Source organism: Bos indicus, chromosome 23, assembly GCF_029378745.1.
Source record: "Bos indicus isolate NIAB-ARS_2022 breed Sahiwal x Tharparkar chromosome 23, NIAB-ARS_B.indTharparkar_mat_pri_1.0, whole genome shotgun sequence".
NCBI lineage: Eukaryota > Metazoa > Chordata > Mammalia > Artiodactyla > Bovidae > Bos > Bos indicus.
Window position 1 is genome coordinate 47,588,256 of NC_091782.1, and position 18,356 is coordinate 47,606,611.

An 18,356-nucleotide genomic window follows, 5' to 3' on the forward strand; every position below is an offset into this window, starting at 1 on the left:
AAGCAAACAGTATATTTATTGATATGTAAGATGATTAACTTCTTTTATATGAATTCCATTGCACCAGACACACGAAAATTTACAGGGTGTCCATAAAGCTGGAAACACAGGTGAATATGCATGTGTGCATAGTCACTTCAGTTGTGTCCAGCTCTTTGGGACCCTATGGACTGTAGCCCACCAGGCTCCTCTGTCCATGGGATTTTCCAGGCAAGAATATTGGAGTGGATTCTCATACCCTCCTCCAGGGGATCTTCCTGACCCAGGGATCGAACCTGTGTCTCCTGCATTGCGGGCGAGAATTCTTTACCGTGGAGCCACCAGGGAAGCCCAAAGGTGAGTATACGTAATACAATTAAGGACAGTTTAAAAGTGTAAAATACTTGCACACATACACACGCACATACACGCACAATGCTTCCAGACTTTATGTAGAATCAAGTCCCACATACCTGGAATCCTGTTCAGTGTCACCCAGAAATGCTCATCAGGAGAGTACGTGTCCCTCGACCACTCAAGTAAGTCAAGAGCCCTCTGGTCTCGGAGAACAAAATTAACAAATTCTCTTGTAAGCGCTACGTAGGTGGAACCGAAGTAAATGGTGAGATTATGGGGAGGAGGCGTTTTTCTTATCCAAGTCCACAGCATAAAGGAAAACAAACTGTATCTCTGCTCCAAGTGCCTATATTTAGTCCTTCTGATAATGTGAGGAGGAGGCAGCACCCCGGGGGTGATGTTTTTCCCTTTAAATCCTTTGAGATGCTGGATGATCTCCCGGTTGGTTTTCAGGGGGAAATCTTGCCCGCAAGTGTTGATGGTATATTTCCATGGGACCTCCGAGTCTATGAGGTCTTGCAGGCAGTTCAGGTCAGCCTGGAGCCTGGAAATTCCTGCGTAGACCACAGACTCCATCTTGGAAGCCAGGAAGGCATTTGGGAAGCAGCTCAGTAATTGCTCCACTGCATCTTTAAATTCAGCTCTCGCTTTCTCATCCACATGAACACAGTAGACATTCTGAGGCATGTAGACAGCCCTGAAGAGCCTCTGGAATGTATCCAAGTCTTTGTGGATGACCATGACATATGCCAGAGGGAACTCAGCTTCTTCTTTGGACAGAGGTTTCGTTATGTAGTGATTCTGGGTCAGGTATTGTTGGCAAGTTATGTCTTTCAGTGGCGTCATTGGTATATTTCCACCCAAGATTTTCTTTCCTGCTTCAACCATGTCACAGGCCTCTGCAAGCACCGAAGAGTTTGCAATTTTCCCCACTAGCAGATGTTTCGGCAGGTTGAAATTGTTGATATACAGGAACGAAAGAGTTATAGAAATGGCCATAAATCCCACAACAAACTTGAACATCTTCAGCGTCATGCTTCCCACCACCTCTCCTGTGCTCGTCACTCTGTATCGTTACAAAGTCAGCTGCAGCTTCATCCTCTGACTGTTGGAGAATCAACTCCTTCTTCTTATTTTGAGCAAGAAGAGAAATACTGCCTCTCACTTAAGGGTCAAGGGGTCAACCCCAAGCTTGACGTTCTTCTTTTACAACGAAGGGACTGAGTGGATCCAAGAACATGAGGCACTGGGGCCAGTGGAGCAAGAACTGCGTGGTGGTGTTGCCTTGGTCCAGCTCAACCTCAAGTTAAGACTCTGTCACGGCTGCCAACTCAGGGTGTTCTGGGAGGGCAGGGAGGAGGAAGTTGAACGTGGGTCCTTCTTACAGCCCTTTTACCCCCGCCAGAGGGACACCTCATCACCGTGACTGATGTCATCTTTAAGCTCAGGGGACAGCTTATGTCTTCGGTTTGGGGACCGTCTCACTTTTCATGAGTCACTTTTCATGAGCCGGGGTCATCACCGGCACTTACTGATACTAATCTTGACGGCACCCAGAATTTCTCAACAGGAGTGTATCCCTCTACCTAAAGATAAAAATCAAGAATTCATTGAAATGCAGGATTGGATGGAATCGTGCAGATCATTCAGACCAGCTCACTCAAGTTGCAAATGCAGCGCCTTGAAAATGAACCGTCATTGATGTTTTATCACACTTTTTTTTTTTGGCTGTACTGAGTGGCATGCGGAATCTTCGTTCCCTGGCCAAGGATCGAACCCCGGGCCCCCTACGGTGGAAGCATATAGTCTTAACCACTGGACTGCTAGGGAAGTCCCTCTATCACACGCTTGGCTCCACTTTCTCACTGATGGTCTGGGAGGTGAGCATGGGCATTATACCCACAGGAGACTGAAGCACACTTGCCTGACTCTAGCAAGGTTTCGACTCTAGCAGAGTGGAGAACATTCTACCTGGAACGTTCTCTTCCCACACGTTCCTTGATGAGACCCTCCTGTCCACCAGGGCCTTGGGTGGCACCTTCCCTGCCCCCCACGTTCAGGTTAGGAGCCCTTCCCGCTCCACTAGGGCCCGGCGCCCCACTCTCGTCTGTTTGCCCCGCCACCAGCCCATGGAAGGTGACTTCTGTCTACTGGTCACAGTGTTTTTGGCACCTAGTTGATAGTAGACATGCATCATAAAATTAAGTCTGGTCGCTCTTCTTCCCTCTACACCAGGGGTGGGCAAAGCTACAATGGGCATCCTGGCGGGGTGGGGGGCAATCCACCTGTCATTTTTTTTTTTTTTTGGCCGCATAGCATGTGGAATCTTAGGTCCCCAACAAGGAATCGAACCCGTGCCACCCACATTGAAAGGGCAGAAGGGCAGAGTCTTCATTTTTGAAAGCACAGAGTCTTAACCACTGGACTGCCAGAGAAGTCCCTGCCATATGTTTTTGTACAGTTTGTGTGCATTTTAAAAAATATCCTTTACCGCTATATCTTGATTTACTGATTTTAGACACTGTATACTGACTTTCTTCCATGGTAGATGAGAACTCAGTTCTTCCACGCCGTGCACGCATGCTAAGCCGCTTTAGTCGTGTTCAACTCTTTGGGATCCTGGGGACTGTAGCCCACCAGGCTCCTCTGTCCAAGGGATTCTCCAGGCAAGAATCCTGGAGTGGGCTGCCATGCCCTCCACTGTGTGCAGTTTTGAATGGCTGAAAGAAAATTGGAAGAAAGAAAAAACATTTCATGGCACGTGAGATTCAAATTTCAGTGTCCATGAATACAAGGCCATCGGACCATAGCCATTTGTTTACAGACTGTAAACACAGAGAATCCACTAAATGGATTGTTCTGTTGGTCTTTTCTGCACACAGTCACTTGGAGAGTCTCACCTGAGACTCAAGTGCACTGGAAATTCAGAGAACAACGCTTTGCCTGACTCCAGCGTGACTCTAACTTTGGCAAAATGTGGTGCTGCCACTCAGAGGCCGTGTGGCACATTGCTCGGCCTGGTGGACTATCTCTTGCTTGACAGGAGGGAGAATTCTTGCCATTACAGCGTTTTATTCCCCACTAGACTGGGGGCAACTCAGAAGGAAGAACCTGTCTTTGAAGACATTAGAAGTGCTCAACGTGGTGTTTGAGCATTGCTGAAAAAACCTGCCAGATCTCAAAATCCCAACCCCACCACAGTCTCCACAAGGACATTTACGAATGTCTCAGGAGGAAGCGAATTGTTTTGCTGATATATAGCAAATTGTTTTGCTATGCTGTTTTATAACTTCCATACATCTCATTAAGTCACTGGGGGACTTCCCTGGCAGTCTAGTTGTTGCTTCCACTGCAGGGGGCTCAGGTTCAAGCCCTACTCAGGGAACTAAGATCCTACATGTTGGGTCTGGGGCCAAAAAAAAAAGTCATTGAAAACGAAGACATCTAACAGAGGTTTTGAAAAAATGGGACAAGAGACAAATTAGATCAGGTGGAAGAAAAAAGCAAGCAAGGTCTGGAACCCAGGGTACTATTGGTAATTCTTTGGAATGTTCTGGCAGCAACTGCTAAGGAGCCTGGAGAGCATATGAAGGCAGTGAGATGCATCGCTTCTATTATTCATTGCAGAATTAGATATGTCTTAAGAATAAAAAATTTCCCAATGTCCTAGGCACACACATCAAAAATCAAGTCTTTTTATTTTAGTGCTTCTCTTGTAATTTAGAGTTTTCCCTGGTGGTTCAGATGGTAAAGAATCCACCTGCAATCCAGGAGACCCAAGTTCAATCCCTGGGTCGGGAAGATTTTCTGGAGAAGGAATGTGAGTCCCAGTCTAGTCGGTGAGGGTCTTAGGAATCACGTGGCGGTCAGGGTTAGAAACCCACCCAAAGAAGTTCCGTTGTATGAGATGACTTGTCTGAGGCCCCCCCACTGATGGCAGCCTGGGTTGGAATTCAAGTCCTATCCAACTGGCCCCAGAGCTGGACTTCTTTGCAGGCATGGAGCCCCCGTCCTGTCTCCATATCCAGCTCATCTGTTTCAGAACAGAATCAAGAAGGCAGAGCACTGGGCTTCCCTGGTGGTCCAGTGGATAAGAGTCTGCCTGCCGATGCAGGGGACACCAGTTCGATCCCTGGTCCAGGAAAGTTCCACAGGCCATGGAGCGACTAAGCCCGGGCACTCTGCTATAGCTACTGAGCCTGTGCTTCAGAGCCCATGTTCCACAGCAAGAGAAGCCCCTGCAATGAGAAGCTGAGCACCACACACCTAGGGAGTAGCTTCCACTCTACATCCAGAGAAACCCCAAGCACAGCCGAAAGTAACTTAATAAATACATAAAATTATCATTTTAAAAAAGGAAGGCAGAGCATCATCTTGTTAGACTTCAGCTGGGAACGTTCAAGTCTGGTGACTCAGGCTTTTTTTTTTTTTTTGTAGCTCTGCACATGTGGGCCAAGGACCACAAATACTGATTTGGGGATTACAAATTTTAGAAAGTAGACAAATGTGCAAATTTAGAACCGGTGAATAATGAGGGGTACACTCAGAGGTGTAGGGGGTGCAGCCTGACTTTCAGACCATCTCAGCATGGCTACTGGGGCATCTGGTCCTGCAGCCACATCGGCAGCATGAGCCCCGAGTCACTAAGGTGCCAGCTGGCTTAAGTTTAACACTCTGTTAGGGGAGCTTAAACATTGACAGCTTTAACCTCCCGCTAAGTGGAAAACTGACCCCAGGTCCTCTGTGTCCATAAAGAGAATAAGCGTCAGTGTTCTTTCATGAATTGCGGCATCCACTGATCCTCTGATGTGATAACATTCTAGAGCATTTGGGACAAGGTGCACGCGTGCACACACGATTCTGTTACAGGGTTGCTTTCCTGGTAAGAAGAGCAGAGTTCTGGTTCTTGCACTTACTGTGTAAACTTGAGCAAGACTGGGAATCAGAGGAGCCTAGCTGAGAGAGAGAGAGAGACAAATAGACACACACACAGGCACGCATGCACTTTATAGGTTTGTGTGTGTGTGGGCTCAGTCGTATCCGACTCTTTGCTACCCCATGGACGTAGGCCACCAGGCTCCTCTGTCCATAGGATTTCCCAGGCAAGAAACTGGAGCAGGTTGCCGTTTGCTCCTCCAGGGGATCTTCCTGACCCAGGGATCAAACCCGTGTCTCCTGCGTCTCCTGCATCGCAGGCGGACTCTACCACTGAGTCACCTAGGAGTTACTTCTTGGCAAACTCCTTCCTTCATCTTCCCTTCCTGGGTTAACCTGCTCCCTAGGCATTAGTGGTTCAGTCTCAGAATTTTCCAGAACCCCACATGTCTTCAGTAAAATCCCAGCCACCGAGACTAGCTATGCAGTAAAACAAACAAACAAAAACCCCATCATTCATCAACATGGAGATGAGCTGGTCTGGGGTAGCCATGGAGCCACCGTCATGGTCTCAGTCTTAATGTAGAATGCGATCCAGATGAGCAATTATAATTAGCTAACTAAACAGATTTCCTATCGGTCTGGATCGATCATTAAGGCAGATGTTCTCATGAATCCAGGAGCATTCAGACCCTGGTCCCCTACCTTTGTGTGGATATAGATGGGACCTCTGACCGCTGGTTTCCGAGAGCCCCGAGAGTGCAGGGAGGGGTACTCCCCTGAAGCATGCATGTGCCTCCCTCTGCCCCCAGCATCCATTCTCCACAACCTACGACGGTCTCCTTATATCTCAAAAGCAGTTACAGGGCAGAATGCTTGGACAAGTTCAATCCTGCCCCAGTTCTAACCTTGCTTTGAGAAAAATGTGGTCATTTACATTTCTCCCCCTTAAAATTCCTGAGAAACTGTCTTCCACCCTCGAGTCTGGGCACCCCCATGAATCCTGGCTCACCCTCTCTCCTCGGATCAAAATGAGTAACTTGGGAAAGAATTGTCCCTAAGGGCACTTAAAGGCTCATTAGACCTATTCTCAGCTGTTTTTGATTCTGGAAGAATTTATTTTCCATATGTGTCAGGAGCCCTGCTGACATCTGTGATGACACAGGGGGCTGAGCCTGACTCTGAACTTGGGGCTTCTGCTACGCTTTCCCCCTCCACCCCGGGCAACTCCACTGAGCCTCCCATGGGCTGGAAAGCTTGGGAGTGGCCAAGCTGACCGCCGCGTGGAAAAACTGGGTCATCAGAGGACAGTGGCCATTCCGGCAAAGAGGGCAAGAAGGTGGGGTCAAGAGTTAGTTTCCCTCACAGGCCAGTGGGTGCCTGGCAGGAAAGGGGCGAACGCATCACAGCTGCCCAAATCCCCGTGACAACGGGAGGAGACCGTTCTGATTCGAACTCCATCAGTACAAACCTCCAACAGTTTATTTCATTTGGGTCCTGCTTTGAGAGCCTTCTTGAAAGGAAAATAATGGTCAAGTCTCTCCCTGGAGGGTGAATCGGTGGGAGAATCAGGAAGCCTTTCCACTTTGCTTTGGTGACAATGGGGAGGTGGTACATGAACAGCGTGTACATGTCACAGGGCTGATTTGTGCTACTTATTTGAATTCGTGTCCAGAAGAGCCATTCTCACCGCTAGCTAAAGTCAGTGCCCAGCTGCTGTGGTCCTTGAAAGCACGTGGCCCGAGATGGTTGTCCTGGCTTCTCATTACCCCTCTGGCTGGACTTGTTCAGAGCTGGGCAGCAAGGAACAGACAGATCCGGGTTTAAATCACATCCCCGGCCCTCATCAGCTGTGTTCTTTGGGATATATTGTTAAAATCTTTCAGTTCAGTTCAGTTTAGTCACTCAGTCGTGTCCGACTCTTTGCGACCTCATGAATCGCGGCACGCCAGGCCTCCCTGTCTATCACCAACTCCCGGAGTTTACTGAAACTCATGTCCATTGAGTCAATGATGCTATCCAGCCATCTCATCCTCTGTCATCCCCTTTTCCTCCTGCCCCCAATCCTTCCTAGCATGAGGGTCTTTTCCAATGAGTCAACACTTTGCAAGAGGTGGCCAAAATATTGGAGTTTCAGCTTCAACATCGGTCCTTCCAATGAACACCCAGGTCTGATCTCCTTTAGGATGGGCTGGTTGGATCTCCTTGCAGTCCAAGGGACTCTCAAGAGTCTTCTCCAACACCACAGTTCAAAAGCATCAGTTCTTTGGTGCTCAGCTTTCTTCACAGTCCAACTCTCACATCCATACAGGATGGATCTTAAAATCTTTAGTTTTCATTTACTCTGTGTATCAGTCAGGGTTCTCCCAAGAAACAGAGCCTATACGGTCTCTCTTCTCTGTCTCTCTCGATAGATCAATATCAAGAGAGACTGACTTATTTTATGGAATTTTTTGCTACCGTGATTTTGGAGGCTGGCAACTCTGCAATCTGTAGGTTAGACTGTCGGGTGAAGATCCTGGTGAGAGTTGATATGAAATTCAGGTAAAAGTTGAATAGGAGTCTTAAGTTTGAATTCCTACCAACAGGTAGGAAGCTCAGCAGGGTTTCTATGCTGCTTTCTTGAGGCAGGAGTGCTTCTAGAAACTTCAGTCTTCACTTTTAGAGTCTCCAACTCATCAGATGCGGGCCACCCACAACGTGAAGGGTAATCTCTGTTAGGTAAAGTTTGATTCAATTACACCTGCGGTCAATCCCATCAACAAATCCTTTCACAGCAACATCTAAACTAGGTTTGATCGAGAAATTGGGCACCAGGGCCTAGCCATGCTGATCCCAGAAATTAACCATCACGCTCTGTAAAGTGTGAGTAATGATCTTTACTTCTTCAGTGGATCCTTGTAAGACCTGAATAATTACACGGAAAGCTGCCACTGCGTCCTGCACACACGGGAGGTTGGAAAAGAGATGAACACAGTTATTGTCCTCATCTTTAATTTGAACAATTTTAAGTAAGAAGTTAGCCTAAGGTAGTAAAACTGTATGACCTTTCAGACAATTCTGGTGAAAATTCCAACTCTACCTGAAGGCAATGTGGCCTTGGGCAAGACATTCTTTCCCCTAGGAACGTCGGTCTTTTCTCCTGGAAAATAGAGGTTAAATGGCCATCTTGCAAGACTGCTGGAAGTTGGAAGAATGCAAGTGAATGGCCTGGGACACAGTGCCTGCCACACAGCTGTCAACATGCTTGTGATTACTGACATTATTGTCATGGCATTATTGGGTAACTATCACTCCTGGGCCAAAGTCCTTGTCAGAAGCATTTCAGGACAGTCACACGGTGAGTGGGGTTTACAAGCAGCCGTATCTGAAAAACTTATAGTAAAAAAGAAAACAGTACCATAATAGGTAGGGCTTTTCCCAGGTGGTGTTACTGGTTAAGAATCCACCTACCAATGCAGGAGATGCAAGAGATGTTGGTTCCTATCCCTGGGTTGGGATGATCCCCTGGAGTAGGAAATGGCAACCTACTCCAGAATTCCTGCCTGGAAAAGAGACAATTGTATCAATCCAGGTGTGAGATGATGGCAGCTTGGACCAAACTGGTAGTGATGGAAGTGGTAAGGAGTTGTCAATTTCTGCGTTTGTTTCACAGACAGAGATGAGAGAATTTTCTGGTGAAGAGGTTGTGGGGGTTGCGTAGAGATTGGCAGTTTTGACTGGACAAAGGAAGAGAGGATTCCTTCAAAACACTGGATTGGCCAAAAAGTTCATTAGGGTTTTTCTGCAAGCTAAATATTACCCCTTGGATGTATGCGGTCAGGGGCTAACTTCCTTCTTTGGCTAGCCAAAGATAATACAGGAGATGAAGCAAGCTTGTGGACGTTGATATGGCAGGACAAACAAAACACTCTCTGCCCACATTGTGGTTTGTCAAGGGCTGTGCCTAGCAGGCAAGGAGCAGGAGCCACTGGGAGGCACTGGTATGCAGGGCCCAGCATGCACACCGGCCATCTAATGGAGTGATCGTGCACACAAGCCTTCAGAGTTCCAGACGTGGGTTAAAACTCCAGCTTTAACGGTGACTGGCTGTGTCCTTAGACCAGTTCCTTAACCTTTCTGAGCCTTGGTCTTCTTCTCTGCAAAATGGGGATAAGGAACTACTTCATAGAAATTTCACGGGAGAAGGATTTCTCCAGAGGTCATTCATTTTCATTTGAAGATGATTCACTCATCTTCACTGCAAGCAACACTGATAACCGTGTCTTCAGAGTGTCTAATAGGAGATGGTACTTGCCTTCCTTTGGAATTTTCAGCTCATAACATGCCGTTTAATAGCAGAGTTAGACTTCTAGGGGGCAGCCCTTCCCCTCCTCCTCCATGGAAGGACCTAATTGCACAAGGCGGCCCTGACTCTTTTGCACTGAAGAATTTATCTAACATCCGAGTTCTGGTCTCTCTGTCTTAAAGTGAGGGTAAGACCTTATACTAAGATGTTTAGGATAAAATGCCATGATCTTTGTGAATTCCTTACAATTCCTTGCCTCCCGTGCTCCACCAAAAGCTGTTGTTCTTGCTGCCAGCACAGAGCAGGAAACCAGAGAAGAGAGACCAGCAGAACCCAGCTGAGGTTTTCCCAGAAAACGATGACTTCCCGCTCTGCTTGTCAGATGTTGGAGGCTGTGAAAACTTGGAGACTGTCATCTTTCCTTTCAAGCCCTTATTACATAATCCTGTTGGCTGACTCACCCTCAAGCTCCCCAGGCATGCAAAGGCCGTGGTTGAAAAACCAGTTCTAGAAAGGTGGTGGATTCAGAGGAGAAAGACCATGACTGAGTCAAGCTGACATTTCCCAAAGGCCACTATCTGGTGATTTCTAAAGCACAAGAATAATTCCCTAAGTGAAAAAAGGAGTTTCTAGTACATTGCTGAATAAAATGCAAATCGTAGCACCCTCTTTGGGATGTTCTGGCAACACTGACTAATGAAAATATGAATATATGTAAAATAGACAGCCAGTGGGAATTTGCTATATGACACAGGGAGCTGAAAGCTGGTGCTCTGTAACAACCTAGAGGGGTGGGATGGGGTGGGAGATGGGAGGTGGGAGGGGGTTTAAGAGGGAGGGGACATACATATAGCTATGGCTGATTCATGTTGATGTATGGCAGACAGCAACACAATATTGTAAAGCAATTATCCTCCAATTAAAAATAAATTTTTAAAAATATGAATATTCTTTTGCTCTGAAATCTTTTTTATTTTTTGGCTGTACAGCTCTGCATGTGGGATCATAGTTCCCTAACCAGGAGTCAAACCCTTGTCCCCTGCCTTGGGAGGGTGGAGTCTTAACCAACGGACCATCAGGAAAGTCCTCTACCTTGAACTCTTATACTTAAGGATGTATCCTAGATCGAGCTGATTTGCTCACGAAATTTCTGACACCAAAATGTGCAGGTTTTTTCTCCCGCCAACCAAGTCTCTGGTTCTCTAGACACCAACCCGGTATCCTACAAGTAAATTCAATTCTGACACTGACTACCCAGAGCTTGTATCAGACTCCGCAGGTTGAGGGCCTCCATCCCATCAGATCGCCCAGCATCAGATGGCAGTTTGTGAGTATCAGGTCCCCCGGTTACCTGCACTTCTGTCTGACGTGGCTACAAAGTCGGCAGGTTCCCTTCCTTCACGTTGGATAATTCGCTAGGATGGCTCACAAAACTCTGGAAGACACTCAGCTTACTATCGCCTGTTTATTATAAAGGAGACAGTGGGCAGCTGGTCAAGTGCTGCCCAGGGCAAGACCTGGGAGGGTCCCAAGCCCGGGAGCCCTTGTCCCCGTGGAGCTGGGGGCTTCCCTCTCCGGGCACAGGAAGGCGTTCCCCAGTGCAGAAGCCCCCAGAATCCCATAGTTGAGAGGCTTTTCTGGAGGTTCCATCACAAAGGTATGATCGATTAAATCATCATCTGCTGATGGTTGAACTCAATCTCCAGCCCTCTAATCGCTTGACTGGTTCAGGTGGCTGTCAGGCCTCATTCTGAAGCTATCTATGGATCCCCCAAGAACCAGAGATGCTCCTACCACTCTATCACTAAGGAAATCCCAAGAGTTTTAGAAGCTCTATCAGGAAGTGGGAACAAAGACCAACATGTATATATTCTATTATATCATAGACCGTTCTACGGATTTGACTATACGTTTTTAAGTTTAGTTGCTCAGTCATGTCTGACTCTTTGCGACCCCATGGACTGTAGCCTACCAGGCTCCTCTGTCCATGGGATTTTCGAGGCAAGAGTACTGGAGTGGGTTGCCATTGCCTTCTCCAGAGGATCTTTCTGACCCAGCGATTGAACCTGGGTGTCCCACATGGTAGGCAGACACTTTACCATCTGAGCCACCAGGGAAGTCCATCGACTATAGATGACTTACATCAAACGATCAAACCTATCAAAGTATTGACATTTGGTATAGCATTCATGGGCTTCTCAGGTGGTACTAGTGGTAAAGAATCCGCCTGCCAATTCAGGAGATGAAAGAGATGAAGGTTTGGTCCCTGGGTTGGGAAGATGCCCTGGAGGAGGGCATGGCAATCCAGTATTCTTGCCTGGAGAATCCCATAGACAGCCCATGAGGTTGTAAAAGAGCTGGACAGCACTTAGTGACTAAACAACAAGAACACGTTATTTGGGGGTTAATTCTAGTTAACCGGGGGAAAGTCAGGCGTGCCACCTCATCTCACAGGCTTGTGTGGAGACTGGTTTCTATTCTGTGATGTCATATGTATGGCAGGCCAGAGGAGGAGGGCCCACCTCCCTCCTACGAGGAGGACATTAGTGGGACTTAGAAGAGTTTCTATCCTTCCTAACTGTACCCCTGGCTGTGTCTGACTTTGACCTACTTTGGGGGTGCGAGCAGTCACAGTGCATCAGAGTGAGTTCCAGGTGCCCCCAGATGACTGCTGCGAGTTTGGAGAGCCATGAGATCCCCTGAGGTCAGCCCCGTGAGCTGCCCGAAGCAGACAGGAAGCTGTGCCGTGGCTGCTTCAGCCTCCGACTGTATTTCAAGTAGTCAAGAGGCCCTGAGGAGTGAGGGTGAGGAACCTTTCCCAAAGTTGGCCCTAGCCTCATCCATCATCTGTCATCCCGCCTTATTTGCTGAGTTTGCTTGACTCACGTTGCTAAAACCTCCTTATTTTTCCAGGCTAACTCTTAGCCTTTCCCTTCCTCCTGGAAGAGAATTCACTCTAATCTGCCTGTTCTGGTTAATCAGTCTTTTTCCTTTGAATGGCACGCCTCATTAAAGGTCAACTCTGCTTGTCCCAGACCACCCAGGCCAGCACCTAAGTCCCCTATGGTCTTATGAGTCTTGCTGACTAAATATAATCTACCAGGGCTGTTGTTGCATTGTGTGTTGTGGCGTGGGTTAGTTGGAATGCATATATTGAGCCCCAAAATGTCAGGTCCCCCATAAGAGGGGTAGATGAGCGTGATCTCGAGTAGCTGCTCCTTAGTCTGACTATGCCACGAAGCCTCGCACATCCTTTCTGGTCTCAGAGTGGGGCCTTCTGCCTGGGGCACTCTAATCCACCACATGCTGCTTATGCTATAATCTCGTCAGATGCCCATTGTTTTCCCGTATTTTCCTTAATAATCCACGAAAAAGGGGTGATGTGCGTTTGTGCATAACCGTGGCATGATGGACATGCTGCCATTGTATTCTGTCCACTATAACCAAGTATTTGATCATCAGGGCTTATGGTTCCCCCAAGATCAGTCTGCTAGGAGCCTTACACCACATGGTGTGAAGTCACAGAAAGAAAAAGTGTTCCCAAAACTCCCTCCCAAATTCCCGATAGTAAATAGAAGTCAAAAAAACTGAAAGCCTGAAAAATAGAGTAAAAAAAACTAGAGGCAAAACTTGACTGCCCACTAATGACTAAATGGATTATAGCAGTGCCCACTTGGTCATTAACTAGAATCCATTTTGTCATTAACCATCAGTTTGCATGACTCCCAGAGGGAGCCTGCCCAAGCTTGCAGGCTGCTGTTAGATTTCTTCAAGTTCCAAAAGCTGGGCTGGTCTTGGCAAGCACAGCTTTACCCTTCCAGGTACCAGGTACAATTGTGCTGAAAGATAATGTGGATCCCTTGTTCTGAGCCTCTTTGGAGGTCTTAATATAAAGTCGGATTCCCCTCATCGCATAACCTATTTATTCATTCCTTTGCTCTCAGCTATTATTCCTGCTCCTCTTCATTTGTGTCATTTAATTTTTACCCAGACATTTTCACCTTTGGAAGGGACATTCATTTTGGCCTGCGTACTGGGCCAGATTGCTGACAGGAGTATTAGTCCAGCCAAAGCTTCCTCCCTGGCTGCCTCCCTTTCGCACAGAGTAGGTGCAAACCAGGGGGCTGTCCCTACCACTAGGCAAGAGAACAGCACTCTCTGCCACCCGGACTTTTCTAGATGAGGCAAAGCTCAATCCACTCCACTGGATCTTTAGGAATTCTGCTACCAAGTTTGAAAGAGGTGGTTCCAGTTTCTTGCTCAAGAATTCTGCCTTCTCCTCAGCTATCTGTCTTACCCCTGATAGCATGCACGTGTCCATTTGCTCCATCCTCTCCCTCCCACACTGTGCTCACCAGTCCATCCTCTCCATTCCTTCCCTGCAAACAGGTAACCTGGAGGGATGGGATGGAAGGAGGGGAGGGAGGCTAAGGAGGGGGAGAATGAATATATAACCATGACTGATTCACATTGTTCTATGGCAGAAACTAGAACTTCCCTGGAGCTCATACGGTAAAGAATCTGCTTGCAACACAGGAGACCTGGGTTTGATCCCTGCATTGGGAAGATCCTCTAGAGAAGGCAATGGTAACCCACTCTAGTATTCTTGCCCAGAGAATCCCATGGACAGAGGAGCCTGGTGGGCTACAGTCCATGGGCTGGCAAAGAGTCAGACACGACTGAGTGATGAAGTACACACATGGCAGAAACCAACACAACATAGTAAAAACTTTTAAACAAACATTTAAATTTTAGAAATGGAAAAAAAAAGAAAAAAGAAAGAATCATGCCTGCTTCCGGCAGCTGCATCCCTAGTCCTGGGACCACTGCGTCAGGTTAGGAAAAAGGAAAGTGATAGAGCTGCACCAGCATCCTCCTCCCCGCTCTCTCCTCCTCCCCCCTCCCCCAACCCCACCCCCAAGCAGAGGAATCTATCCGTCCTTGACCCTCCCTGAGGCCCCCTCACGCTGAGTGGAAGCACTCAGGAAGGCATCTAAACCAGCCCTTTATGCCTTTCTCTTCCCCCTGTTTTAGTCTTAAAAAAAAAAAATATTGCTTTTTTATTCTTCCCCCTGTTTTAGACAACAAATGTTTCAACTGTCAGTTCTGCTCCTCTATGAAGCCATTGCTCTAATGAGGATATGCAATGCGATTTTCCCATTTGATAATGGACACCGTTGGATATTGTGGGCTGGAAAGGACATCCCTTTGTCTGAAGAAATGTAACTCGGCAGCCAGAATCTTTAGCATCTTCTGTTCCAGTCCTTTAACAGTATGAGTCCCTTGGACTGCAAGGAGATCCAGCCAGTCCATCCTAAAGGAAATCAGTCCTGAATATTCATTGGAAGGACTGATGCTGAAGCTGAAACTCCAATACTTTGGCCGCCCGATGCAAAGAGCTGACTCACTGGGAAAGACCCTGATGCTGGGAAAGACTGAAGGCAGGAGAAGGTGGCAACAAAGGATGAGATGGTTGGACCGACTCAATGGACATGAGTTTGAGTAAGCTCTGGGAGTTGGTGATGGACAGGAAAGCCTGGCGTGCTGCAGTCCACGCGGTCGCAGAGTCAGACATGACTGAGAGACTGAACTGAACTGAGTATTTGTGTCTACAACTGAGTAAGCATCTGTTATCACCCGTTTATACCCCTGGAGGTCCTGGCACTGGTCCAGTGTAATCCACTTCTGGCCACAGGCAAGGCCTTCCCCCAGGGGATTTCCCCTGTTGCCCATAGCTGTCTGCAGTCTCCTCTCTCTTGTTGACAGAAGAGTTATGGTTATTGTGTTATGCCTCAGCGGGGGTCTGACTTTAGTCCATCTCTGCATTGCTGCAGCATACCCCGCATCCATCCACTCACTTCCTGGACCTAGGCTTCCAAAAGGTCCACTTGGTGGTTCCAATCACCTTCTGAACCTAGAAGAAAGATATTCTTTTTCTTTTTTTGACCACACAGTATGGTGTGTGGGACCTTGGTTCCCTGACCAGGGATTGAACTTGCACCCACCCCCAGGAGTAGAAGCTCTGGATCTTAACCACTGGACTGCCCAGGAAGTTCCAAGAAGGGAGATTTTCTGATGGGCATTGACATATCCTACTGAATATGTCTCTTAGAATGACATCACCAAAATGTCAGCGTAGGAGACCCCAGTGTCTGCCCCACCTCCTCCTCTGCCAAGGTCTACAGTTAAACAGCTATCCATGAACAGAGACAGAGAGCGCTGGAGCCCACTTAAGTCCACTTAAGAAGCTTCAATAGAGTAGAACAACAAACCCAAGACTAACTGCACACGAAGAAAAGGAGAACTTAATTTTTCCTGCGTCATCCCACCCCTGGGCTGGCACTGCTCAGGCCAAGAGTAGAACGAGTTCCTCTTGCAGGAAAGGAAGAGCAAGGTGAGTAACCGGTTTCCCCAGCCTTTCAGGTACCTAATGAAGGGCCTGCTTCAATTTCAACCCTTTCAGATCACAAGCCTGAGACTGAGACGTACGTTAGAGATGGCTATGGATGCAGGAGATGCAGGAGACGTGGGCTCGATCCTTGAGTCAGGAGGATTCCCTGGAGGGGGAAATGGCAACCTGCTCCAGCATTCTCGCCTGGAGAAATCCTAAGGACAGAGGAGCCTGGTGGGCTATAGTCCATGGGGTTGTGAAGAGTCAGACAGGACTTAGTGACTCATCGAGGACAACCGCACAACAGTGGAGAAGGCTGTGAACACGGAGAAGCAGGGCTGCCCATGGCAGCCACGCCGAGGGGCAACTGCGGTTCACAGCGACCCGCTCTGCAGACAGACGTGAGTGGGGGCTGCCTGTGGGTCCCCGCAGATGGCACCGGCTCCTCCCCTGGCCCAGGTGTTCGTGTTTGCGGATACCAGCTGCCTGGGTCCCTGCCTGCTCCTTCCCCTCTTCCCTCACCCCTACTGGGGCCCTGAGGCCACCCAGGCACCTAGCCCAGGCCTCTGCCACCCTGTGGGTGAAGGATGCCAGCCTCGATCCCCGCCATCATGGGTGCCCTCCGGGCTGGTGCCTCTAGCAGCGCACTGCAGGGGAGACTCGAAGCTACAGGAGACAGGCCTGAGACCCAGGGCCCCTGGAGCTGTTTGCAGGCCCAGATCAGGCCCTGTCCTCTCTCTCTGTCCTGTGTTTACAGAGCTCACATAAAATTAGCCTCTCCAGGGACTTCCCCAGCAGTTCAGTGATCAGGACTTCACACTAACACTGCAAGGGGCCTGGGTCGGATCCCTAGTTGGAGAGCTAAGATCCCACAAGCCTCACGGTTCAGCCAAAAATAAATAAACAAATAAATAAGCAACAACAACAAACTAGCCCCTCCAGCTAAGTAGCCACATGTCCCCCAGACACCTGGGCCTCCAGTCTCTGCGCCGCTAGACCCAGGGTCACAGCCCACTCCAATGTGTCCTCACCTGCAGGTGACTGCCTCCCCTCACTGAAGTCAGCCCATGAGACCTAAGGGGGTGACTGATTCTTCACAGGGGCAGACCCTGGCTCGGGGCTACCGGGGTCATGAAGAACCAGGGCAAAAAGATTCCCCGAAGGAAGATGGTAAACCTCCAGTCCCTGGCCCCAGAGAAATGGAGAGCCAGGAATTGCCCACAGAGTTCAAAATAATCGTCCAAAGATGCTCAGAGAACTGTAAGAGAACGCAAACAGTGCAGTGGTATCGGGGAAATGATCCAAGAGCAAAATGAGAAATTCAACAAAGAGAAAACAGACAAGAACCAAACAGGACCTCCCCCCAGGAGCAGCCAGGAAGGCTGAAATGGAAGCAGACTCACAGGCAGTCCGGGACTGAGGGCAGAAGCAATGGCGTGGAAGGAACCTGGGGTCAGACCTACCTGCTGATCCCAGAGCGCCTCTGGGAGACGTGGGAGGCGGTCGGAGGGCACCCTGGGGCCGCAGAGCCTGCCACGGCAGGCTCTGTGGAGCTCGTTCTAGGACGAGGATGTCAGAGCTGGCAAGCCCATGCTGGAATTCTCCTTCTCGCCTCTTGGGGCAAGGACTGGTCCTGCCAGCTGTCTCGTCAACGCTGGAACTGAGATGACTCGAGCCATCCAGCTAGCCAGACAGAGACGCAGCTCCTCCCACCAATGGGCCTGCTGTCTGTCCTGAGATCCCAGCAACCCGGGCCGTGACCCCATCCACCAGAGGACTCAGGTCCTCGCCCAGACACCCGAGAGCCAGCATAGCCCGGGGACCGACCTCCCTCCCTGGGGAGCAAGCATCGGCCCCAGGGAGACCTGGGCCTGGCCCCAGCCACCGGAGGCTGACACCCAAACCCATGGACCCCCAGGGTCCAACGGCCAGAGATCCTGGGATCCGGCTTCACCCACCAGGGTGTGGTAATAAGCCCCAGCGTCCCCTGGACTCTGACCCCATCCACAAACAGGCAGACATGAGCCACAGGGCTATCACAGCCTGACATCGGGGACAAAGTCTTGAGCCCCTCCTCCAGCAGCCCCAGGGTCTGGCCCTGCTGACCGGTGGGCTGACACCAGCTTGGGGACACCCTGGACTCCCCAGCCAGCCGTGTCATGAACCATCCACACTCACCAGGAGGCTGACACTAGACCCAGCAAGCCTGGCCCCTGACTGCCCACCCCAGAAATTGGCTTCGCCTACCAGGGGTGCCGCACTAGCCCTGGCACTCCCCTGGGACACTGCGACCTGTTGCCTCCTGACCAGACTCCACCAACCAGGGGCCGGCAGCCTCTGCACAAGGCAAGGCCTGGCAACCACCCCGACGGGGCACCAGCATGCCCAACAGATGGCCTGCAGAGGTCAGCCTGCCACAACAGAAGGACCCATGCAGCCCACATAGGGGGCGCCCCTGGAGCAGAG

At 49.3% G+C, this 18,356-nt stretch overlaps 1 protein-coding gene across 2 annotated transcripts in view; it reads right to left on the bottom strand.

Moving 5' to 3' along the window:
• Window positions 1-17,845, bottom strand: part of GCNT2 (glucosaminyl (N-acetyl) transferase 2 (I blood group)) — a 119,598-nt gene extending 101,753 nt beyond the window's left edge. Inside the window, exons 1-2 of one of the 2 annotated variants that reach the window (XM_070778420.1) lie at window positions 17,350-17,845; window positions 453-1,918 (exon numbers count right to left, since the gene is read on the bottom strand). In XM_070778420.1, the coding sequence (XP_070634521.1) occupies window positions 453-1,371 (919 nt within the window). In that variant the 5' untranslated portion in view covers window positions 1,372-1,918; window positions 17,350-17,845. Of the gene's footprint in view, window positions 1-452; window positions 10,205-17,349 lie in introns of those variants that run through there. The other variant, XM_019986052.2, reaches the window with a different exon arrangement.
• Window positions 17,846-18,356: the final 511 nt, after the last annotated feature.